This window comes from Chanodichthys erythropterus, chromosome 14, assembly GCF_024489055.1.
Source record: "Chanodichthys erythropterus isolate Z2021 chromosome 14, ASM2448905v1, whole genome shotgun sequence".
In the NCBI taxonomy this organism is placed as follows: domain Eukaryota; kingdom Metazoa; phylum Chordata; class Actinopteri; order Cypriniformes; family Xenocyprididae; genus Chanodichthys; species Chanodichthys erythropterus.
This window is the reverse complement of record NC_090234.1, coordinates 7,345,744-7,371,377: the sequence shown is the minus strand read 5'-3', so window position 1 is coordinate 7,371,377 and position 25,634 is coordinate 7,345,744. Positions and strand designations below refer to the sequence as shown.

At 36.9% G+C, this 25,634-nt stretch overlaps 1 protein-coding gene across 2 annotated transcripts in view; it reads right to left on the bottom strand.

Moving 5' to 3' along the window:
- Positions 1-9,551: 9,551 nt before the first annotated feature.
- atf2 (activating transcription factor 2) overlaps positions 9,552-25,634 on the bottom strand; it is a 29,683-nt gene continuing 13,600 nt past the window's right edge. For both annotated transcript variants that reach the window (XM_067409242.1, XM_067409243.1), the window contains exons 9-12: positions 24,394-24,561; positions 22,473-22,679; positions 19,268-19,373; positions 9,552-11,372 (exon numbers count right to left, since the gene is read on the bottom strand). In XM_067409242.1, the coding sequence (XP_067265343.1) occupies positions 11,137-11,372; positions 19,268-19,373; positions 22,473-22,679; positions 24,394-24,561 (717 nt within the window). In that variant the 3' untranslated portion in view covers positions 9,552-11,136. The remainder of the gene's footprint in view (positions 11,373-19,267; positions 19,374-22,472; positions 22,680-24,393; positions 24,562-25,634) is intronic.

Genomic DNA, 25,634 nt, shown 5'->3' with positions numbered 1-25,634 from the left:
AGTACATGGCAAATTTAACAAATAACGTTATAGGCTATGACTTCATGTTTCTACTCATTTTTTAGCCAATAAACATTTAAATGGTGGCTGTCATAAAACGGATTTATTCAAACATACATTCAGTATTGAAGCACATGTTAAGTACAAATAGCCTAGAAGGGATATGCAATAGTCTATATTGCATATTGCAAAATGCTCCGGTCTAAATTCATTTTTGTAGCTGACTAACAAGTGTTTGGACACTGTACGCCATTTCTGAGGTAAATGGGAACAGTAAATGAGACTCTTTTTTTTTACAATCTTTTTTATTGACGTCTTTCCGTGGTTGAAAACTCATTGAGCGATTACACGAGACGTCACGGATATCATTAAGTTGTACTGTATCGTTCAACATACATTCAGAGGTTCATTCATGTTTATTTCATGTTGTTACAAATAAAGTGGAAGAGATGATCGGTTTGTGCGCTCTGCTTGAACCGGGTGTGTCTCATACGTCCTGAAAAGTGAAGCCACGGGCTCTTTGATCGCCCCCTGGAGGCTGGATGCAGTACAGGTCATAAACCCCGCCCTCTCAATGCAGTCGAATGAGACTTCAGTGAAAACTTAAAAATAAATTCTGCTTCAAATAAAACTTTCTGAAAGATGGTTTTGGTCATTTAAGGTAGTTGTGATCACACTGATATATATTCAATTGTTCGTTTTTGTGATAATTTAGATTTTAGCTAGCAATTTGATCCCAGCAAACACAAAACGTTTTTACAACTTTTCACAACGTTGTATTTTGGTTGCAATTAGGTAATGTTGTAGTACAACGTTTTAAAAACGTTTTAAAAACGTTTTTTAAAATAAAAAAATAATGTAACCAAAATAAAACGTTTTAAAAACGTTGTGAAAATACCAAGCTGGTATGTTTTCTTTAAGTAGTCAAAAAAACGTTAATATCACGTTTGTCTACAAAAACGAAACTATACCAAATTGCAACTTTTGGGAGACGTTTTATTCAGGTGTTAAAATAACGTAATCTGCACGTTGGAATACGACGTTTAAAAAACGTCATGACAGTACCAAAATACAACCATGTCAAAACAAAGACTATGCTAGGGCCAAAACACATACATTCTGTTTTTTTTTTATTATTTGTTGTGCAATAGCCTATAGCCTACTTTTATTTGTACACAACGTTGATCATTTCTGGTATATAAAACATATGTTTTCTTTAGTCAAAAAGAAAAAAAGAAAAGAAAAAAGAAAACGTAAGTATTCTAAAGCTATATTATCTTATATTATATTAACCCCCCCCCCCCCCCCCCATATTCAAATCCATCAGTTACAATCCCCCCCCCAATATTTCAACATGAAAATCACAGTAGATCTATACTAAAATATGTATAATTCATTTATTTTGTAACAATAATTTTGTTTATAATCGAATATGTGTTTGTCATAATAAATTAGTAAAAAAAAATACCCCCCCCCCCTCCATTGAACCGATTGGTAACGCCCAACCAATGCGCATCGCATTTTCACCAAAACAACGCCAGTGGCGCTCTACTGTTTGAATGAATGAGAGCGGGTAGCACCAAAAAAGAAGAGAACCGCTGCCCAGCCGACTATATTAAACTTCTGTTCAAAGAGAGACGTTAAAAAGAATAAAGCATGTACTGAGAAGGAGGTATGAAAACATTGTAATAGTTAAGTACACTCCACATATATTTTAGCTAGCTAATCCATTGCAATTTAGCCATAACTATCAGTGTAACTGTAACCAATTACTAAAACAGCCATCTATTTTGTTACTTCATTTTTCAATAGCGTCTTATCAGTGACAAAAGTATTCAAATCGGTGTTTGTTTTCTTCCTTAATTAATCTGATTTTTGAATGAATTGGCTGAATGAACGATTTAAGTAGCTCACTCATTAAAACGTCGAATCGCTGCCACCTACTGGCGGTTTCAATAACATAATTTATTTATTTTTAGAATCACTCCGTTATGTTAGAATTTGATGAATAGTTATTCCATAAAGTTATGATAGATAGATAGATAGATAGATAGATAGATAGATAGATAGATAGATAGATAGATAGATAGATAGATAGATAGATAGATAGATAGAGAAGAAATAAATTATCCAATAACGCTACACATAAAACAGATTTTTTTTTTTTAATTAAAAAAAACACAAAAAAACAGGCAGCATACCAACGCTCAACCCCCCAATGTTGAAACCAAATCTACGCCCTTGACTCCATCAGTAGCCTATTGTTTTAACGCTGTAATGTAAACGATAGCTGCTTAACTTTTGACATGTTTAATTGGCGTGCGCATTTAACATTTCGAGTCCCGTGAGCAATCGGATTGGAGTCACCATGGAAACGGGGCGGCAACCAGGCGGCAACTCAACCAACTGACAAGTGTCAAGCAAGAGCACGACCGTCTGTCACTGTTATTTTCACTGCTTTCAGGTAAGTTTAGTGCCTAAAATTACACAAATAATACATACAACTGTTCTTGACACGTTCATACATGTAATTGACAAGCTTCTGTTGAATATTTTCTTCATAGAAAAGGTTTGTTGTCTTTGGAAAAAGATCGTTAGAATCTCAACCGTTAGGCTAACTTTAAGAGGTAGACTAACTTGACTTAAACTCTTATTTATGAAAGTTTGGGCTTTTAATCACATTTTATGTGTAGATTAGAGGTTTTGATAGTTTTGTAAATGATTTTCTGCCAATTTGTCAATGGATGATTAGAAAATATAACTTAAAAGTATGCGGTGTACTGTTAATCGGTGACGTCACTTATATAGAGCATGAAAATGGGGGTGAAACTAACGTTATTTCAAACATGTTTTGATATTTCATGGTAAATAAATATTGATTAAAATTGCACTGTGATTTCAGGAGCGTCAGATATATGAATAATTTATATTTATTGCGTCCAAACATAATTAAGTGACATTGTATGAGGAATACTAAATAAGTAAAGCTACAAATGTAAATGCTGGCATCTTAAGACTTTTTTTTACACACACACACACACACTCAGACAAACACACATAGCCTATATATACATATATATGTATATATATATATATACACATATATGTATATATATATACACATATATATACACACATATATATGTTCTGTATATTATTCTTTCTCATTTCTGCATTTCACCTCTATTCTATTTTTTTTTTTTTTTTTTAATAAACCTGACATTGAATACTACATTTTGTTGGCCCTGTGACAACTTGTTTATGTTCCTAGATTCTTCCATGTTAAAGTTTGATCAAAAGTTTATCAAGTATTCAAAAAATTCATCAAATATTTTTTGAGTCCTCTATGGCCATCTTGTTTAACTCTGCATTGAGGACACTTGGTATAGAGTTAGCAACCTACAGTAAGGTCCAACATAATTCAAAATGAGACAGATGATAATAAAAAAAGTACTGAGCATTGTGAATGTAAGAGCCTCACATTATATTAATAACAATCATTGTTGGTGTGTGAATTGCATTTCAGGGCAGTTTGTGAAGACGAGATGCTGTGACAACCTGGACAGAAGTCAGTTCCAGATCCACCTTCAACACCAGACTTCTCATATGGATTGCTGTATACTAGCATATTATTATTCGCTTCAGAATTGGGTGCATGCAGACAAATGTTTATAACATTCTTTCTTTCTGGTGTTGTGTCGAATTCTGTGACCTACCAAATCATATGACTATAGGCATTGCATTGACCTAATCTGACTAAACCTAACCCTAATCCTACCCTTTTGATAATTAACCATGGTTTTACTATAGTAAAATCTTGTTGTTGTTTTTTTTTTGTTGTTGTTGTTTTTTTGACGTATTGATTACCATTTGTATAATCACACAAATACCATAGTTAAAACTGTTTTTCTAGCAGAACCATGGTTCATTTGTGGTAACCATGGAATTACTACAATGACTATATTTTTTTGCTTTTAATCATGGTAAAACCATGATAAATTTCCATAACCTACACCTTATAACCTACTAGGGTCACATAATTTAGTGGGTTACAGAATTCGGCATTATAACTGTTTGGATCAGCAATTAAAGGGTTAGTTCAACCAAAAATGAAAATAATATCATTAATTACTCACCCTTGTGTCAGTCTACACCCGTTAGACCTTCGTTGATCTTCGGAACACAAATTAAGATATTTTTGCTGAAATCTGATGGCTCAGTGAGGCCTCCATTGCCAGCAAGTTAAAGGATTAGTTCACTTTTTGAATGACAATGTCCTGATAATTTACTCACCCCATGTCATCCAAGATGTTCATGTCTTTCTTTGGTCAAAAAGAAATGAAGGTTTTTGATGAAAACATTCCAGGATTATTCTCCTTATAGTGGACTTCAGTGGACTCCAGACGATTGAAGGTCAAAATTACAGTTTCAGTGCAACTTAAAAGGCTTTCAGTGATACCAGACAAGGAATAAGGGTCTTATCTAGCAAAACGGTCAGCCGTTTTTAAAAAATACAACTGCATATGCTTTATAAACAGAAATGATCGCCTTGCGAGTGCTTTCATGTTCCGTATTCTTCTAATGCTGTATATCCAATGCCTTCCCTATTCTACGTACGGAAAAAAACTGAACTGGTGCCGGGTTCGTTCCGTAAGTTGAATAGGGAAGGCGTAGGACATACAGAGTAAGCTTTTGAAGCATACACAACCCAGGAGCACTCGCAAGGCGATCATTTGTGTTTATAAATCATATACAGTTATTTTTTATTTTTTTCGAAAATGACTGATCGTTTCACTAGATAAGATTCTTATTCCTTGTCTGGTATCATTTAAAGCCCTTTTAAGCTGCACTGAAACTGTAATTTTGACTTTCAACCATCTGGGATCCATTGAAGACCACTATAAGGAGAATAATCCTGGAATGTTTTAATCAAAAACCTTCATTTCTTTTCGACTGAAGAAAGAAAGACATGAACATCTTGGATGACATGGGGTGACTAAATTATCAGGACATTGTCATTCAGAAAGTGAACTAATCCTTTAATTTACACTTTCAGTGCCCAGAGAGGTACTAAAACGTTTAAAACAGTACAGCGGGCCTACTAATATTAGTATTGGGTCTTAATATTGTAGAACAGCACAAGGGTGAGTAATAATATTGACATAATTTTCATTTTTGGGTTTACTATGTCATTAAGACAGCTCCTAGCTGCCACCTACTGGCATAACAATGTAACCTGCAATGAAAGCGCTGAAAAATCGAGAAATCGCTAACATAGTTTCTCAAAATCAGGTATTTATTGAACAATAAACTTCTTATTTAATATATATTTTTTAAGTTCCGATGCCTATATATCTGTAATTTGTGTTGAAAAAAATCCTTAAAATATAAGCATTAGTTTTACTGCAAACAAGTGATTAAAATATAATTATTATAATCGCAATAAAATAATTTGTATCTATTTAAAATGAAATACTTTACAATTTACAAATTAAATGTTTTTTTCTTCTGTAAAAACATCTGTCCTCTGAAATTTCTTGGAATTTGTTAATGATCCATATTTAAATTCGCCAGTCATTGCATAATTTTCATGTGTTTTATTTATTTACATATTTACCTTTTTTCCATATCATGTTACTTTTTTTACATTTTGTGAATAAATATGAGTGACAAAATTTGTGTGTAGTATAAATTATTAGGCCTACATATATGTTAATGTAGGCTTATACAATGGACAACAACCAGAGGTCTGCTCTACAGGTAAGGTAGTGCAATGTAAAAAAAGTTCTGCTGAATATTCAGATTTACAGAAATGTTGTAAACTGACATAATAGCTTATGATGAATTATAAAGAAATATAAAATACACCACTTAATGTATTTATCTTACTATACATTTATGTTTTATATATTTGTTTTATATGGTTTTAGTCATTTTATCTGGAAAGATAACACTAAAAAAAACATTTTGATGGCAGCATATGAAGTACCAGTTTGGACGTGTCAAGTACGTTTTTAAAACGTTGCAAGGAGACATTCAGACGTGATAAAAACGTTATAAAGACTTTTCTGCAATGTTGTGAAAAAACGTATTTATAACGTAAAAAAAACCCGACATCTGTCGTATTAAATACGTCCGATTAAAACGTTATCACGACCTTTTCACAACGTGAAAAAAACGTTTTTACAACGTTATTGTGTTTGCTGGGATGCTATAAAAACGGGGCGTGTCGTCATGATTCGAAGTTGATTGACAGCTTGTCTGAGGACTGTCGGAGCTTCGAGGGGAGATTGAAGATGTATTAACTAACTGTTAATTTTCGATTTCTTTGTCATTAACACCAACAAAATGAGTTGTTCAGCAGTAAACTGTACTAACCGATCTACAGGATCTGACGGATCACTGAACTTTTTTTCTGTAACATCAAATGTGGGCGTTATAAGCTAATTAATAAATGTTATTAGTTAAGATAACACACCTAATGTTAACCATGTCGGGAAAAAGCAGGTGATCGTTATCTGGAAGTTACTTATTATTTTTATGGGTATAAAATAATAATTAGCAGGACAAAACTAATGATAGCTTACTCTAATTACAGCAATCGATCTCCTGTAACGTTAGTTGAACTTGATTTAAAATGGCAGGACCGTTTCTGACGATTTAGAGTTGTTTCTAGTGGCATATTATATTGATTTTATCTACTGAATTTGCTGTTTCAAAAATATTATTGCTCTAGAAACAGAATAGTCTATTATTTTATAGGTAGACTGTTAAATTGTCTATATTTTTTATAGTCTATTTAAAATACATGAATGATGACGCAGTCGTCTGGGCGGAAGTTTGATATCGCGACTCCGCCTCCGGCTCCACTGACGATTCCTTCTGCGCGTGCCCAGGCTCCAAACTTTTTTTTTTTTGACATATTGTCATCAGCCCATTTTGGCTTCAGTTCAATACAATGGAAGGAAGCGACGTCGCGTCGTCCATCTTTTTTTACAGTCTATGGCTTGAACTGATGGCGACGTCACACAGAATGCCAGGAAAGATCGCAACAGAGACATTACGTATGATCTCACTCCAGTTTATGGGAAAGTAGTCCATTTTCGATTCTTGTGAGGTTTATTGTGATGCTTGCCCTGATTCAACTAACCGCAGATATCAACATCGTAACGGGGTATAGGTTGCCAGGTTGAGATCACAAATGGGTTTGAATTTGTCTGATGTGTTGACTGCCCGAGTAGAATTCGTTTCATAGAAGATCTGGCAACATAAAAATAAAATAATATTTTTTATGCGATTATAATTATAGCAAGGTTTGGGCCATACAAATTATGGGAGTTTCCTGGGAGAAATAGCAAAACGGGAGCGGGAGATGGGTGTGAAATACGGGAGACTCCCGGCAACAACAGGAGTGTTGACAGGTATGCTTGGGAATAAATTGGCCCACTTTTAATATAAAAATTATATGTTTAAAGGTGCAGTATGTAATAATTCTGTCCGCTAGAGGTCGCTAGAAGCCTATTTAAAACAAAGGTGTAGCTTGATGACGGCAAGTTTGGCACGTGGAATCTTGGGACATGTGGTCTCCACCCAGTCCCGGCGCCATGGGCGGGCATTGGGGGGCCTGGCACGCCCTGTGAGTCACTAGTGCCCGCCCTGGACGAGTCGACAACTCCACGTCCCACCAACCAGTCCTTGATTTTTTTATCAATAGGCTACTGTCATCAAAAGTTATCGTTTTGTATCATAACTACCGGATAAAAATGTGTTTGATCTGATTTTAAAAAATAAAATCTAATAAAATAAAATAATAAACGGATTTGATTGGTTTGTAAATATTGAGCGCGGAAATGTTTGGTTGTGTGCTAAGCATAGTGCTGCCGCTTAATGTTAGAGGTCTTTTTTTAAACAACTGCTGAACTCGTGTGACAGTGTCTGAGGATATACGGCGTTTCTTTAATCAAAGACCACCAAAGTTGGCAGGAGAGATCAGCGAGGTAATGCTAGGCGAAAGCCCGAGTGTTGCTGTGAGACTGAGACATATCCAGCTGCAGACCCGCAGCACCACAGTTTCAGAACCGCAGCCGCAGTCAGAGACTGACGCGCTTCTGCTATGATATTTGTCTGAACTATTTTCGCTGCTAAAACAGAACAAAAACAGTCAATATTACGTCTAAAATGTAAGTAAATTCATATTAATTACTTGTTTATACAACTGCCATATGAAATCAGTGTCACATTTTCAGTCGTGATGGTATTATTCGGCACTCTTGGTGCTGTTGCTTAACTGTATCATATGTCATAAATATAAAAACTCCACATTTGAATTTTTACTGCAGTATTCAGCCGCGGCTCGTCTGGGTGGGGCATAGCCCAACAAAATATTCATCCAAAAATAGACTGAAATAATATATTGTAAATGTGTCCAGCATTCTGCAACAAATATTTTTTCAGATTTTCTAGTCATAAAGTGAGCAGGGTATATACTAGTCATTTTTTGTTATTGGCGTTTTAATCAGGCCAGTCAAGTAAAATTCTCTTTCACTTGCCCCTTTAAAAAGTCAACTTGTCCCGGGCAATGTCGAGCCCATGCAACGTGTGTTTAGTTTTTTTTTTTTTTTCTCCATTTAATTCATAATTAATGTTATTATGCAATAACGTTGATCTCATTTGTGGCCCCCTGAAAAAAATGTAATGCCTGTCCGTGAATTTGTGTCTGGCGCCGGGTCTGTCTCCACCTCAACAAAAGGTGCAAAAGAATAGGGATAGGACTCAGGAAGAACTCATGTTCATGGATGCGATTATTAACGTTACTGTAGTATGAAGCAGAGCAGGAGCGAGTGTTGTGGAGCTGAACGAGGAGCTGGAGCAATTTCACAACACGCCTCATGAGCAGCTGGACTTTTATTATGACACAGTCGCCGGCGCCGCTTCCGCTTTTCCGGTCATGAGTATGAGGTAACCTGTCTATGGAGGTAACACGTAGCTCTGTTTTTCATATTAGATATATTTGAGAGTGTTGAAAATTATGTTATGACGTTACTCTGCGCGTTCACTCGGCGGCTGCTATTTAAAAAGTGTTACAACCATCCCCTTTCATAGATACACACATTAACATGCTATTTTTGTTAGACATAAAGATGTACAAGTTTAGGAATTGTCATTATTACAGGGATAGTATTCCCTTTTTCTTTCAAACATGTGTCCAACTCAGTGGAATCATGAAATGAACAAGCAATTTGCCCACAAATCAACAGCTACTTCAGCATACCTGATTGTTAATGTTTTGCCAAAGTGCAAGCTGTGACAATAAAATGATGAGCTGAATTTTCCAGGATTCTCCACAAGATGGCAGAGTTTACAAAGCAAAATATCATATTTAAAAAAAAAAAAAAAGACACAAGACAATGAAAAAAAAAAAAAGTTTCATTCAATGACAAAAATCTTCATAATAACTTAGGCTTAATAAAGAGCTATTAAAAGATTTATTACAACATTTTATTAATTTATAATAATTTATACATAACTTTCACAAGTTACAAGTTGACTGCGAACACAATAATTATCACATCCTTTTTTCCAAAGTGGACCCAGTAAATAAGAACAAAAAACCCCATTGTAAAGCTGCCATTTCCTGGCTGAGAATCTAAGAGTAACAAGATGTTCAACTGCAACAACCCAACAGAGACATGGTTGAAACATTGGTCTAATTCTCTTAGAGAATTCAGTCATGCATATAAGCACATAACAACTGTCATACAAATTTATCTTTTAAACTAAAATCAAGTTACTTAAAAGCAGAACGAAATGCTTGTAGAACTACACAGTAGTAAGCCAATAGATTTTAAAAAGAGAAGACGCAAGGTGGTAATAATGAAAGACTTCATCTATTCCTTACTTAGTAACTGTCACTAAGCATAACTTAACTTAATAGTTGAACTTAAAAAGAGTTTTATATCTGTCATTGTTTCATTTGAAGAGCAGCTACAGTTCCTTATCAGTTGTAGAGTTTTATTCTAAAGACAGAATTGCTTAAAAAGTTTACACAGGTTGGAAAATAAAGCCTTAGTTAAAGGTTTGTTCATGTGATTTCTAAGACATTTGTTGTTGTTGTTGTTGTTGTCGTCATGATCCCAAGACAAACATAGTACCAGTAGAGATCACATACAATGATTTCATCATAATGGCATATACAATGCTTCCTTAATTACACTGTAATCAGAAAGACAACTAAAGTGAATGAACTAATGACAATGTTTCTAAGAGTCAGACACAACAAATATAAAGTCAGCCACTTTGTAAATTAGCAGGAAAAAATCACTTATAAAAAAGCATTAAGCTTCTTATCAAAATAAGTCCCTGGAAAGATTTCAGCGTAGTCTATGTCACTAATTTCACCTAAAATGTAACTAATTAAATTTTAATTGCAAAAGAAGCTTGTCATTTCAATTCGAAATGAATAACCTGCAACAAATAAATGACCTAATAATGGCACATATAGAAGTAAGCATTTGAAAAGTCTGCATTGTGAACAATGCTCTCCTACAATCACTTCCCAAGAAACAATCATTCACGTCTTCCCAATGACTTCCTTTAACATGCCAAAAACATTTGAAACATTCACACAACAACACATCGCTATTTCTAGAAGACGAACAATCAGTTTAAGATTTGTTTAAAGCTAGTGCTAAAATCTGCTGGAACTGCTTGTGTCAAGCACTTAAAACAATGAGCATTAAAAGAAACCTTCACTCTCTTCATGTGCAAAATATAAAGGCAAAGAAATTAAAGTGGCCAATTGTTCTATCTTTACGCCTCTGATAGTGCTTCAGTAAGTCCGTTTCCTTTCGCTATGAATCCGGACACATTTGGGCTGTCGTGAATCATTCCGTCTTGATCCTTTGCGTTTAACTCAATAAATACACCACAAATGAAAAAAACATAAAACGATTGGTACAATTTCTGCATAACCTCCCAAGGGCTTTCCCAACTACTGTACTCACTCTTGGTAAAAATGCGCTGGATTAAAAAGAGCTCAAATGAATACAGAGGGGAGACAAGACCGGAATATTCCAGGGAACATTTCGTATCCCCCTCATGGCTGCCAGGAATCAAAGTGACCAACCAGAGGCCTGATCAGCTTCCTGAAGATTGGGTGTGAGAGGAAGAAGCCCCGCCCACTTGCGGCGACTCTTCCTCTTCTGTGCTGTGGTCTGCTGTGGGCCCCAGAGCGGGGCCGGATGCGAGTGCCGCTGTGGTTGCTGTGGATGAGCTGACGCCGTTGGATGTGCTGATGGAGCTGTGCTGGATGGCCTCGTTCTGTGGGCTGCTGGGAACAGACATCTCCCCACAGCTGTCCTCCTTATCCAGCTCTGAAACACAAAGCCACAGAAGACATCAGCGACTGAGACTCTAACAAGACAACACAGACATCAGCAGCTTTTAACTGCTTTCACACACAATGCAGCTGTTAAATAGTGTAGGATAAATATGTGGGGAAAAATATCATACTAATAATAATGCTGTGTGTATACCACGCACAGTATGTAAATGTTCTGTGTTTCACGGAATACCCGGATGACCAAATACATTTTATGTGCAGTACACAACCAGAGCACACCGTGTGGGACATGATATCCCTCGAAGCAAAGTGCTTGACTTGACCTTCCAGTATTGATGAATGAAACAATGTGAAATAGAGTTATAATTTAAGTTATATTGTGAGATATTATTACAATTTAAAATAACTGTTTACTATTTTAAAATGTAATTAACAGTGTTGTGGAAAGTTACTTTTAAAAGTAATGTGTTACAATATTGCATTATCTAAAAATTAACTAAATGCATTAGTTACAGTAATGTGTTGTTATTTTTGCATTACTTTTCTTATCTCGGCTGGGCTTGCTTGTTTGTTTTTTAATAACAAAAAAAATTCTATTTTTAGGAACCCTTTCACAACAAAAGTGAAAAAAAAAAAACAAACAAAAAAAAAAAACATGCCTTTACAGTAGAAGGTGCACTGTAAACCTGAACAGTACTACTTACTTCTAAAGATTGAGTACACTGCAATTAAAGTCTGTTAAATCATTGATGCAACTTAAAACAATTACATTTTCTGAACAAAGAGTTTAGTTTTATTTTTGTGTAGCTCAACATTTTTGAGTAAACTCTAATACTTAAATTATTATTTTTTACGTTTAAAGAGTGATATAAAGTCACGTCATCCATGTCACGTTGTTATCGACGTTATCAGAAGAGTCCATTCAACATTAAACTGAGTTGCAGCAGATTTCAAGTTCCCAGCATGTTTTGCGTCACACTTTGTAAGGGAGAATAAATGTTGAAATTGAGTGTCATTTTTTGTTTTTTCACTAAATTAATAGAGAGGAAGATGTGTTATTGTTTAATGTTCTGTTATTTTGGTATTTAAAGGTTTTTCTGTGATGCTGAAGTTTTTAGGGTTACCATCGTGGTGAAAAGTAGTGCCTTTGGTTAGGTCGAGAATGGGCTGTGAAACTTCAAGGCTATAAATACTGCATGTTGATTAACAGTTCATGTAAGTAAATAGTGATAGTCTCTTTGATGGTCACATTAGCACATGCTGGTGCTAACTAACACTTAACAGTAAAGATTAGGTGTTCGTTTATTCAATATTTCAATTAAATTGTAATTACCAAATTTGTGTAGTATAACATTGTTTTTTAGGTTCTACTAAAATAATCTTTGAGTTGTTTACTTAAATTTTTGAGTATTCTGAACTTGTTGGGTTTTACAACTACTGCATCAAAATAATTGAAAAAAAAAAAAAAAACATTACGTATGCCAATTTAGAAAACAGTGCTGCTTCATATTTGCGTGGAAGCCGTGATACATTTTTTAAGAATTCTTTGAAATTAATTAGTTTAAAAGTTAATTTTGAAATATTTTTTAACACGTCTTTGTCACTTTTGATCCGTTTAATGCATCCTTAACATTGTGTTCCTTTCTGTCCCACTGTAAATATGTGAAAGCAACTGACTCTTAGATTAAAAACATCAGTGTGAAATCAGTTTCCCAACCATCTGTGTGCAAACACATGATTCACATCAGGGTTTCAACACCTCTCAACACCAGCATTGTGTGCTGTTTGACCTCAGTATGAAAAGAGTTGCAGAAAGCATCACAAAAGGGCAATTTGGTAGCAAGAAAATGGCAAGTGTGCATAATAAATCTATGACATTGCATGCATATTTTTTTCTTCTGCCTTCAACATTGTGTTATATACAACTGATTGTACGTCGATATGCACAGGACTGGACTTCATTTCTTTGCTTTTCTGATACACACATAATGATATACTGTGTGAATTTTAATCACTGGCTGTGCACTGGAAGGTCAGCAAAAGGAGAGTCACAATATACCGGTATTGAAAAATGAAATATTTATATCATTACTACACATAGTAGTCCGACAGCAGTAACTATCTAGTTGACACTCCAACATTGTAGGTGGCGCTATTGCAGCTTAACGTAGCCTGCCACTTGTCGTAAAACGTAGAAAAAAAAAGACAACACAGTGTGCGGCTAGTACTGCTGCACAAAATCATGCCAAAGAAGATGACAGATGAATGAGAGATACTCTACTCCAGGGATGGGCAGCTTTATTCCTGGAGGCCTGTCCTGCTCCGACCCTAATCAAACACCCCTGAACAAGCTAATCAATGTCTTCAGGACTACTAGAAAATTACAGGCAGTTGAGTTTTTAACAGGGTTGGAGCTAGATTCTTCAGGACAATGTTTCCGCACAAGTGTGGGAGTTTTTTAATTCTGTTCAAAAAGACAGTGGCTGCATCTGAAATCACATACTTCCCTACTATATAGTAGGCGAGTGTGAGAAAATAATTAATTCATATCACTCATAAAAGAGAAGTTAAAAAGTACCCAGATGATCTAATACTTCCTGTGAAATACTGAAATGTGCATACGATGGACACTTTACTATCCCATGAGGCCATGGGAGAGGATTTTTGAAAGGCAGTGACGCAACGCAACTGACGCTGGTAGGTCACGATAAGGATGACATGGCAAATGTAGTACGTCCAGATTTCAATCATTCTACACACATTCATACTATATAGAACATACTTTTTTTGTGGTCGTAAAGTAAATACTTGTTCAAAATAATACCAAATCAAGAGTATGTGATTTCGGATGCAGCCAGTGTGTTAGATGCCCTAGCCTGCTGGAAGTGAAGATCAACAGTCAATTCTTTTTGTACAGTTATGATTACAAACTTTGTTTACGCCTCCCTACACTCATATTTTGAGTGGCCAAAAGAGAGAAAACACTGAAAGTATGGTGCCATCGTTGCCTTAGCCTCACCTGACCTGTAATCACCATTTGACTGATCACTCTTGAGCTGTAGTGATGACGTCTAGCATCAGACACTAACTGCCTATGCTAAATAGCCAAATCTTAACCCCCGATCGATGACGAGAGGGAGAAAGCTCAGTTCTGACCTCGCAAACATCTAAAGTTCTTTCTCACCGGATGAGTGGCTGGCATGATTGCGATTAAAGACTTTCCCAGTCCAATGCTTTGTCTTTTATTAATCCCTGTGCTTGCTTTGTAACCTTTAATTAAAGTTACAATGTCATTTTAAACCAACATCATCAGGGTATATTAGAGGCTGTAGCGTGCGGCCAGACTCTCGCACCCCTCCCTACGATCCCCTTCCTTTCCTGCCAACTACTGCAGCGACAGATAATTACTGCACCTGATTTTAATGATACACACACAGGAGAGCGGCAGAGATGCGCGGTCCAAATGCCACCAGCTGTTCTGCAGTTGCATTGAATTAATTGGCTCCTGATGAGGAAGGGAATGAAAAAAGGCCCGCTCACGCTCTCTCTCTCGCTCTGACTCAAAAAGAAATGCAGACTACCATGATAATTAATATAGCTAATGAAGCAAGCACCGCTGAAATGGCACTTGGTAATTAATGCGGGGGTATTAGATTGTGTGTGCGGTTCTGATCCGGTGTGAAGTGTCTGAATTGACTGGTCTCCGGATTGAGTGACTCTCTACACGTGTACACCATGGGGTTGTAAATACCCTCGCCGGTTTGGTGCATGTAGGGTTGAACTCAGAAAACAGAGTTGGGTTTTCTCCTCTCTTCGACTACATGTTCAGACATCTGTAATTACTCCTAATGGTATTAAGCAGGAGGAAAGGGGGTGATATATTATCATACACAACGTTACATGCTCCTGAGACCGCTCTGCGCTCACCTCCTCTCGGATCATCTCCGCTGCGAGCAGATGGGGCTTGTGCAATGCCAAACGGAGGCATGGCCTGCCCTGTTTGCAGGGCAGCCTGGGTAATTTTCCCCCACCTGCTACCAGGGCAGCACTGCCTGAGAGATTAAGGCCAGAAACATACTTTACTTAAGTATGCAATCACAAATGAAAATGCTTTGCCAAGCGAGACCTCGTAGGCCATACTTTACACCTGTCCAAACCAGGCACAATGCGATTTTCGATATATTTCAGGCCTAACAGACTGTAATGGAGCGAACAAGACGGGAGCGTTCAGGTGACCGAATGTGAGCACAGGAAACCTGCACTGACGTTTGCACTTTTTCACCATATTAAGACCGTTCTTTGACAGGTGATGACCATCTGCTGCTTCTCCATCCTGCAATGAATGTGGCACAAACCAACGTTGTTTACAAAGCCGGCAAAGACAGAACGATGCTCTTCTCTGAGGCTCAGTTGCACAGGTGACTAATATATGACCCCTCACTGCATTCAGTGACATCGGCAACATAAACAGGATTGAGGAATGGTTTCGATCATCTCCATACTCTCCTCTACCTTGCAAAGACCTACCAATGCCTGCAAATGAACCAGCTCCCAGACAACCCAATCTAACCCGACAGCCATCCCGCTCATAATATGCATGAGACCTGTCAGTCAAGCTGCTTAACAATGCCGTCGCATAATGAACTGCAAGGCTGCAGCAGCGCATCCCAGTTGCGAAACTGCGCTTCTGTCAGACTCTCCGCTATAATACACTCATTTTGGAGGCAATCATTGTCAATACAAGTCAGCGCTGGGTTACAAAATGAGCCACATGCACACACAAAGCCAACAACGTATCGGCCGATGTGTGAAATCCAAGCGTTGAAAGTTATGTACAGAAAAGTGCTTACATACTAGCAAGCAGCCGTTAGGCTTTAGTGTCTGTTGAAACCCGCAGAAGTGTTGCCAGCAAAGCGTACATCAGCGCAGTCACTCCCACAACCGCTTCTCCGTCCCTCTGACAACAGCTAATTGATATGAAGTGGCTGCATATGGCAGATGAGCCGCAGATATGCACATTTCACAAGGTGTCATTAAAGCATAACGGCCAAAGATGGGTGTAAACAAAAGCAGCCCTCGGTTTCTGAATGCCTCTTTATCACTCATCTTAAAGAGGACAGCGCCACATACAGTGGGGATCATTTTGTTAGCGAACATCTCTGTTGTGCAAATATATGAGTCCTCGGCATTCTGTGGTAATAATGGGACGAGATGAATCTGTGTTATTTCACACTCAGGGCTAGTTCATTTTCCACTCTTCACATTTCATTGAAAACCCCACAGAACACTCATTAGGAATAACACTCATCTGTTATAGTCAAAAAAAAAAGAAAATGTATAAAAGTAAAAAAAAAAAAAAAAAAGAAAAAAAAAAAAGCAGGACAACCCATAACGCAGAGCTGGCAGTCCAGAGGTTTTTACTCATTTTCAAAGAAAGAAAAGGCATCAGTGAGATTATTTAACGGCTCTGAGATTGTGGCCTTGTGAAACAACTCTCAGGATCGAGAATGGCTCTTCTGACATAGGTCAGTTAGCTTCCACCTAGGCCAGTATTTCCCAACCCAACTATTTTACACAGGTATATTCATTAGTGATTTGTGCAACGAATTTCTCTCTCTGCCTACTTCCAGTTTAATCTAACCAGGGTGCGATTTGTAGGGGGGATGGGGGGGATTTCCCACCTTCTGGTCTATGTATCACTGCCTCTGCTGATAAAAAAAAATATATATATATCCTCCCCGGGTGATGCTACTCCACAAACCACCAACAGAGCATATAAAATACCAAAAACAAAAATCTTTTTTTTAAAACATCAAGTAAAACACAGCGTTTATATAGAACTGTCTCTTTAAGACCACAACAAACGGGACACTTTTCAGATGCGCATTCCGACTTCGCCTCAGCGCCAGGCGCAAGTCAGACGAGCGCAGAAAAGGTAGTGACTACGAGGGAGCTTCAGTTGAACAACAGTGAACTGCGGTCAGATGAGATGTTGTCAGGCTATGTCGGTAAAACTCATGAAAAATTAACATGACTGTCCAATCAGCCATTACACTGTGCTTGCGGCGCGCACTCAAGAATTGCATGCGCAAATGCGCCGGCGCACGCTGCATATTACTTTATTATAGCTTAAATAAAGCGCAAAAGAAACTACAAGCAATGACCGTCGTTGTTCTGTTGTAAGTTAAGTCATGAAGTCATGAAATTACCAAACATGCGATTAAAGCTGCCTCAAAACTGTGCATGCATGTATTTGTTGACATGGTTTTTAAGCTGTTGTTATTCAATTTGTTGGCCTTAAAACGTCTTAAAATGCACATATGTACATTTCTGCAAATGTGCACACTTTTGAAATAAAAGTTTGTATGTGTATGCACTGTGATCAAAAATAAATGGGACCAAATGCAATTGAATGTAATTATTTTATTAATGACTACAGATTGATTTTGCATTCCTATCAGAAATGTATTATTATTAGTGTCATTGTCAATAGTGATGCAAATATCTAAGCTATCTAATACTTCAAATCTCAAGGTTAAATCAGAAGATTTTTTTGTAAAAATCTTTCTGTAACAGCTGCCAAAAAGTAGTGTATAGCTCTACAGTGGTTTTTAACAAATTTTCAAAAAAAAAACCAAAAAAAAAAAAAACCGAACTACTGTCCTATCCGAATAAAATTTGAAATGTGAATTGTGAATCGGACTACACTGGTTGTGCTGCATGTTTGTTTTTGTGCAAGACATGATTTCTTGCCATTTTTTTTAGACAAACGTTTTCTCAAACAAAATTTAGACTGCAAGCTCACATTCACAAATCAGGTAAATTATAATTTTTGTCATTTCACTGTATATTAACCCAATAAAGCCTACTGTATCAATTTCTAAGGCTTCTAAATGATGAATATGATCAAAACTTTGTTTAAAAACATACTGAACACAATCTACTACATGCCTTCTGCCCTTTTATTATAGTTAGCAAGTAAAAAGCCTTTTAGCATAACTGCATAAACATCCACCTTCAGCTCATGGTACACGTCTTTATAAAAATCATTAAATATTTCAAAGCATGAAGTAAATGTAAGAATAACTTTTATATTGTAATATTGTAATATTTCAAGTTGAACATTTACTGAACTGAAGCAACTTAGGTTTACTTGATTATCCATACATCATTTTTTTCAGAAAAATCATGTTAAAATGTAAGTATCAAATACATTTGATACATCAGGCTTTTGAGAAACGTTTATTTGTTCATCTCAATCAGCATTGTTTTGCATTGCATTATATGTCTTGCCCCCACAATAAAAACTTCAGAGCTTTGAACATAAAACTAAGCAATTAATATCATCTCTCCAAGACATTTTATTGGGAAAACTGATATTTATAAGCATTTTATGCTAGTTGCCTGTTTATACTGTTATATGATCTTATTGATTTACATAAGCAATCAGAATTTCATATTACTCTTTGGCGATAATAAATATCAGCAACTGCAACAAATTGCATATTTTTGTTCGGTCTGGGCCTCCGAATAAAACGAAGGTGTTTTTTTTCCTTCGTATTCTCACTATATCATTCTATATAAGCCATAAAAGCCTAATGTATCAAAGTAAAAAAAAAAAAAAAAAAAACAACATATGGAAAATTTATTTTTTAAGATTTTTAGGAGGTAAAAAAACAAACAAACTTCCATTTAAAAAAATAATTAAATAATATAATCAGGCTTTACAGGGTTAAGAGCACAGAAACATGTTCAATGTTAATTTCATGTTGTCTCTGATACAAATAATCTAAATATAAACACATGTTATGGCTGTTATGATCAATAAGTGCTAAATCTAAATCTCAAAGCAGGCACTGGAGTCTGATGACCAAACAAATAGATATTCATTGTGAATCTGGTGTGGTTTGGTGATGTGGTACTCACGGTGGTATCCTGATTTCTTCTGCAGGAGTGTCACAGGACAGTCTTTATGAGCCAGTAAAAGCTGTTTCAGCTGGGCCACCTCACTACGCAGAAGAGTCACCTCATTCTTGACACAGAGAAAGAAGCATGTTACCCATCAAGATGAGCAGATTAGTCAGGAATCAACAGAAAAGATCATTAGCTCGTCTTCATTTAAGCTTTTTTGGGACACAATTATAGCTGCTTAATGGCAGAGTCCCAGGAGAGAGAAACACAGAGAGAGCTCTCCTCTCCCTCAGCGAAACACTGTCGCCCATTCTGGTGAGATTTACTCTCGTCTGCCGTTACGACTCCCATGGGGCTGTGCTGTTCTGCATGCGCTAAAGACAGGCTGTTTAACAACGAAGGTGACTTTAGCAGGATTTACAGAGAGCTGAACGGGTGTGGAAGAAGGGCACGAGAGCGCAGATTTAAACACTTTCTCTGTTCCTCAGCAACACGGCCGACATTTAATGCAGCAGTCTAAAAGCGTGCCAGTTTATTTCATTCCATCTGTTTTATCTTGGCAGTGCTGGCATGGTGTGCAGAGTAGAAGCAGATTTAAACACAGCTGCTCCAACACTGTGGCAATGTTCACTACAAACTGCTATCTTCCATTGCGACCACAAAGTAGGCCTCCCTCTCTCCTTCTCTTCTCTGTCTCCCACATCACATCAAAATGCTCCCAAGACTACAATATTCAGTCATTCAGTAAGGGCATGCTGACCACAGCAGGCGATTATTATTAGTTACTTGAAAATAACTCATAAGGCTCAGGAGCAACACCATCCTCAACGCTGATCCTAAAATAAGACGGGCCCATTGATCATGAACCGATATGGGTGTTCAATTGCCATGTTGATATTTAACAGAGCGGTGTTTTCTGTAAATATTAACTAATGAATAGTAAACTGCCTAGCCCTGTGGAATGTGAATGGTCAATTGTGGTAATTCTGTGGTCCAACTATTCTATAATGACGCTAAAGTTTACGTTTAACCGTTGTTTCAGGCAAATTATTTCCTACATAGCTGTGCTAATTTCATGTCTCTCTGTGCATTTTTCTTCTCATATAATAAGTGTTTTTTGTAGATATATTTATTTGGTGAGTAAATGCATTTGTATTTTTTGTGCTTCTGCTTATAATTTGTTCTTGTTTACTTGATATTAAGTTTAAATCAAGCTTTCTTGTGTTGTGTGTAAACTCATACGTAACAAAAACACAAATACACTTAGTGAGCAAATAACATGAGGTGAAATGTTATTTAATTTCATAATATTGGTATCGGAAAAAGTATCGTGAAGGAACCGTTATAGAAGTCAAGGTATTGGTATTGATAACTTTTAAACGATACACAGCCCTAATAATAAGTGTTTTTTGTAGATTTATTTATTTGGTGAGTAGATGTATAAGCAGGATAATGCATATCACAAAATAAACATTGACAGGATAATCACAACCCTGATTGACTAAACATAAATCTCTACGCAAAAAAAAGAAATTGATACTTGAGAGTAAAGACATTTATAATGTTACAAAAGAGTCCATTAAAAAATGCTGTTCTTCGGAATTTAAAAATCGGTTTCAACAAAAATATGAAGCAGCACAACTGTTTTCAACATTGATAATAATCAGAAATTGTTCTTGAGCATCAAATCATCATATTAGAATGATTTCTGAAGGATCATGTGACACTGAAGACTGGAGTAATGATGCTGAAAATTCAGCTTTGATCACAGGAATAAATTACTTTGTAACATATAAACGGCTATTTCACAATATTACTGTTTTACAGTGTTTTTGATAAAATAAACGCAGCCTTGGGGAGCAGAAGAGACTTCTTTCAAAAACATTAAAAAATCTTGCCGACTCCAAACTTTTGAACTGTAGTGTACATAAAATAGATGTCACCAAGTTAAGATTTAATAAAAAAAATATTTAGTTTGAAATATCTGAAAAAAAATGCACACTCAGGTACAAACATATTTTAACTGGCCAGGAAAACTACCAAACACTGGACAATCATTAACCTGTAATATGTTGCTCTGTAGCTATCAGAAACACTAATTTAACAAGTTTCGGAAGTTGAAAATATTTTGCTACCAGGCATTTTACCACAGTTCAAACACGACCAGTGAACTTTCAATGACACGAATATGTAAAGTGACATATGGCTTCAGGAACAGTCCTCCCATTCTGCTTTAAAAAAAAAAAAAAAACATCAAATGAAATGTATAAAATCTGATGAATCTCAATTGTCCCTTCTGCTGTTTTCAGAGAGATGCGAAGTGGTAAGATCAGGCCCGTTCAGGCCATTAAAGTGTTTAATGCTTTCACAGACCGGCTGCATCCATAAAGACAGCACAGGGGGGATGTTTGGCTCGAGTGTTGCCGTGCGCTGGTCCGCAAACCCTGACACCTCGTTAAAAAGCCAGTTAAGGATGATGTTAACGTAATTGAGCATCATTAGAGCTCTACGCTCCGATCAGCTGGGCCAACGGGGCAGAGAGGGACAATTACACCAGCCCATCAGCACTGATAAATGTGCTCGTATTAAACACCTTCTCTCCTATGAAACATACTGTCACGCTCGTTTTCAGAGCCCCAAACATTCTGTTATACACCCAACACCCTTCTTCGGCTCTCCATCTGTTTCATGTTAGTTTATTCGTTCATATAACCCACAAATTAATCGCCCTTCCCCCACCCCTTCGCAAAAGCATTGCGCTTTGTTTAAATGGACAAATAAAAAAGACAGCGCGCAAATAAACAGTGGCACATCTCATTAAATTGTCTGAAACGTGCCGGCGCCAAGCCACACTCTCCGTTATCAGCGGAGACAACGGTTACGTGAACTGTTTCGAACTTGTCAGTGGCGGATCCTAATTGCCTGCTACAAAACGGGGGTTGAGAAAGAGACGGCTTTCCCTGAGAGAGTTCCAGGGCAGCTCACAAACGCTCCGACAGAACAGACGACACGCTTGTGTGCCGATGACATCTGGAGGAAACGTCTTTATTGACAGGGCCATATCGATGCAGGAGACTCGAACAATCACGCCGTGGCTGTCATGCAAACACACTTCTTAATTTACATTAATGACTTCATCACCATCTTTGTCTGGCTCTCAAACGCACACATTAATACACTCGAAGAGAGTCCGGAGTGAGATGTGTGTGTGTGTGTGTACCTGTAGCTGTCCGTTCACGGTGCTCAAGTCTTCTGCTTTTTTCTCCAGACTCTGCACCCAGACTTTCCTCTTTTGCCTGCAGCGAGACGCGGCGGCTCTGTTCCTTTCCAGAAACTTCCGTCTTTTCTCATCGGGGTCCTCGCTGGTGGTTCTCCGCCGCCGCCCACCTGTAGTGGTTGTGTGCTGGGCTGGAGGGGCGGGAGACACCTACACAGGCCAACAATCAAACATACAAACACAAAACAATTAGGACTTTTTAGTTGTATTTTCATCATATGTTCAATCAAAAGCTGCACCTGCCAAAGGTTGACAAAAAAACAACAACAACAACAACAACAACAAAAAACATACCAGCCATACATTGCATTTGATGTTTTCAAAATATTAATAACATGTTTTACATATATGGGTTGTTTGACAAAGGAATTATTGGTAACACTGTACAATAAGGTACAATGATACCCAACGTTAGGTATCATGAACTAACAATGAACAACAATTTCTTCATTAATGAGTTAAAAGTTAATGTTAATTCATAAATATAAACTACTGTTCAAAGGTTTGGGGTGATGAAGATATTTTTTTATAAGAAAATAATAGTTTTATTCAGCAATTCAATCCACGACTGTTTTTGTATTTTGTGATGGTTGTTCATGAGTCTCTTGTTTGTCCTGAGCAGTTAATCTGAGCTCTGTTCTTCAGAAAAATCCTCCAGCTCCTGCAGATTCTTCAGTTTTCAAGCATTTTTACATATTTGAACCCTTTCCAGCAGTGACTGTAGGATTTTGAGATCTGTGTTTTCAAACTGAGGACAACTGAGGGACTCAAACTCAACTATTAAAAAAGGTTCAAACATTCACTGATGCTCCAGAAGGAAACATGATGCATTAAGAGCTGGGGTGGGAAAACTTTGAACAAGATGAAGATGTCACAATTTTTCTTATTTTGTTTAAATATCATTGTGTTTCATTTAGTACTGCCCTTCAGAACCAACAGAAGATACTTGCATGTTTCCCGGCAGAAAAATTAAGTACCATTTACCATGATATTTGAATTCAAAAGTTTTCACCTTAATGCATCGTGTTTCCTTCTGGAGCATCAGTGAATGTTTGAACCTTTTGAGTTTGAGTCCCTCAGTTGTCCTCAGTGTGAAAAGATGAATCTCAAAATCATACAGTCACTGTTGGAAAGGTTTCAAATATGCAAAAAATGCTTAAACTGATGAATCTACAGGAGCTGGAGGATTTTTCTGAAGAACAGAGCTCAGATTAACTGCTCAGGACAAACAAGAGACTCATGAACAACCATCACAAAACATAAAAACAGTCGTGGATCATCAGGTAAACACATACAGTATTGAGAATCAATGCTTCACATACTTATGAATGGGGTTATTTTAATAAATTCAGCTATTGTGAACTAAATGCAAACATCTTTTATGTAAAATATCTTACTCAGGACAGTACTAAAAAAATAACATGCATTTTTTATTATCCCTCTTATTTTATTAAAATAATTCTCATTTTCACAGATTCTGCAAGGGGTTCACATGCCAATCTATATACCCCGGCTAGTCCTAGACTAAAGTGCATGTTTGAACTGTTTTAACTGAAAGCAACTTGTACTGACATATCTTAAAATATGTTAGAGCCATTGTTTTGTCTGAAGATGCACACCAGTAATGTGTTTTTCTAGTATATGCTTATAAAAGCTACTTAAATATCCTAATTGAACTAAGACCTAATCCTGGCTTAGGCTAAGCCCTGTCCGTGAAACCGGGCCATAATATACATAAAAATGAACTAACTTTATGTTAACCTGTCAATCATTGTTAGTGCATAATAACTAATTACTTCCGGGATTATTTGCGAGAGATATTTAATACAGGGCAACGTTCTAAACTCATACAGGCAGTACATACAGGCGTTTCTGTAGTGGATGTGGCAGGCTGCTGTAGTGACTTAGGGCGTGGCTCCTCAGTTGGAGGCGGGGCTGGGGGCGGAGTCTCGCTGGCCGAGCTGCTCTGGATGTCGCCTGCATCGCCGTTTGTTACCTGAGGGAGCTGCTGACTGAGGGCCGCCTTCAGCTTCTACAGGTGAGAGTCAGAGGTTAAGTCAACATTTATTTTTAGTCTGCAAAGTCATATTAGCCGACTTTAAAATACTGTCCACTCAAACGATTTCAAAAGCAGAAATCGGTGATAAACTTTAAACGTCAGTCAGACGGCCCGGCCACGGTGTTGCAATATGCAACAGACTTTATGCCGACAGTCAAAAATCTGCCTATGCACACAGCATAACTATAAAATCTCCATCTCTTCAGCATTTTTGTATACTTCCAGCATAACTGCAGTGAAATGAGAAAACATGGTGCTATCTCTCTCTCTCTCTGGGATCAGGAGGCTAAACTACATTAGAGAGAGGCGAGAACTGAAGATTAGAATAATTAACTTCTGCAGAAAACCAGAGGCAAGGATTAAAACAACATATTCATCACAGCTTTAAACAGATGCTTCCCTCAGAGCTCTTCCACAGGAGTAAGAGCTGTCGTAGCTAATTCCCTATTCCCTGGAGATGCCTGTGATTTTCTCTTGTCAGGGAAATCTGCCTTTCCCTGGCGTACTGTAGCGTATGCAGCATAGAGCCCTCGGCGCCAAGAGCTTTTCTCTTCACTATGAGCAACCCCGATAATGACAACAGAGAGCTTGACGAAGTTGAAAATATTTTTCATCATTTCGACGATATTACATACAAATGTATTTCTATATGTATGTATTTGGTCTGAATAGTCACTGCTCTAACATTGATTCAGAAAGTTTAAAGAATATGATTAAAATATTATTTACCTAATGTAAAACATTTGAAAACGAAATTTTACATTTAAGTTAAATAAATTAATTTATAACATTTTATTCATTAGTACAGTTTATTCACTATTGTTTAAAAAAATGGATGGTCAGATAACACTTAAGCAAAAAATAATAAATAATTTTTGGTTCCAATTTTTTTTTTTTTTTATCAGTTTTACTGGTAGTCCGCTGTTTGAAGAATATTTGGGTATAATATGTCACAGTTTACTTTATTTGGCTATCCTCACTTACATAAATGAACTATAGTGTCCTGCACCCACTAGTTAAAATATATCAAAAATATCAAAAAATGT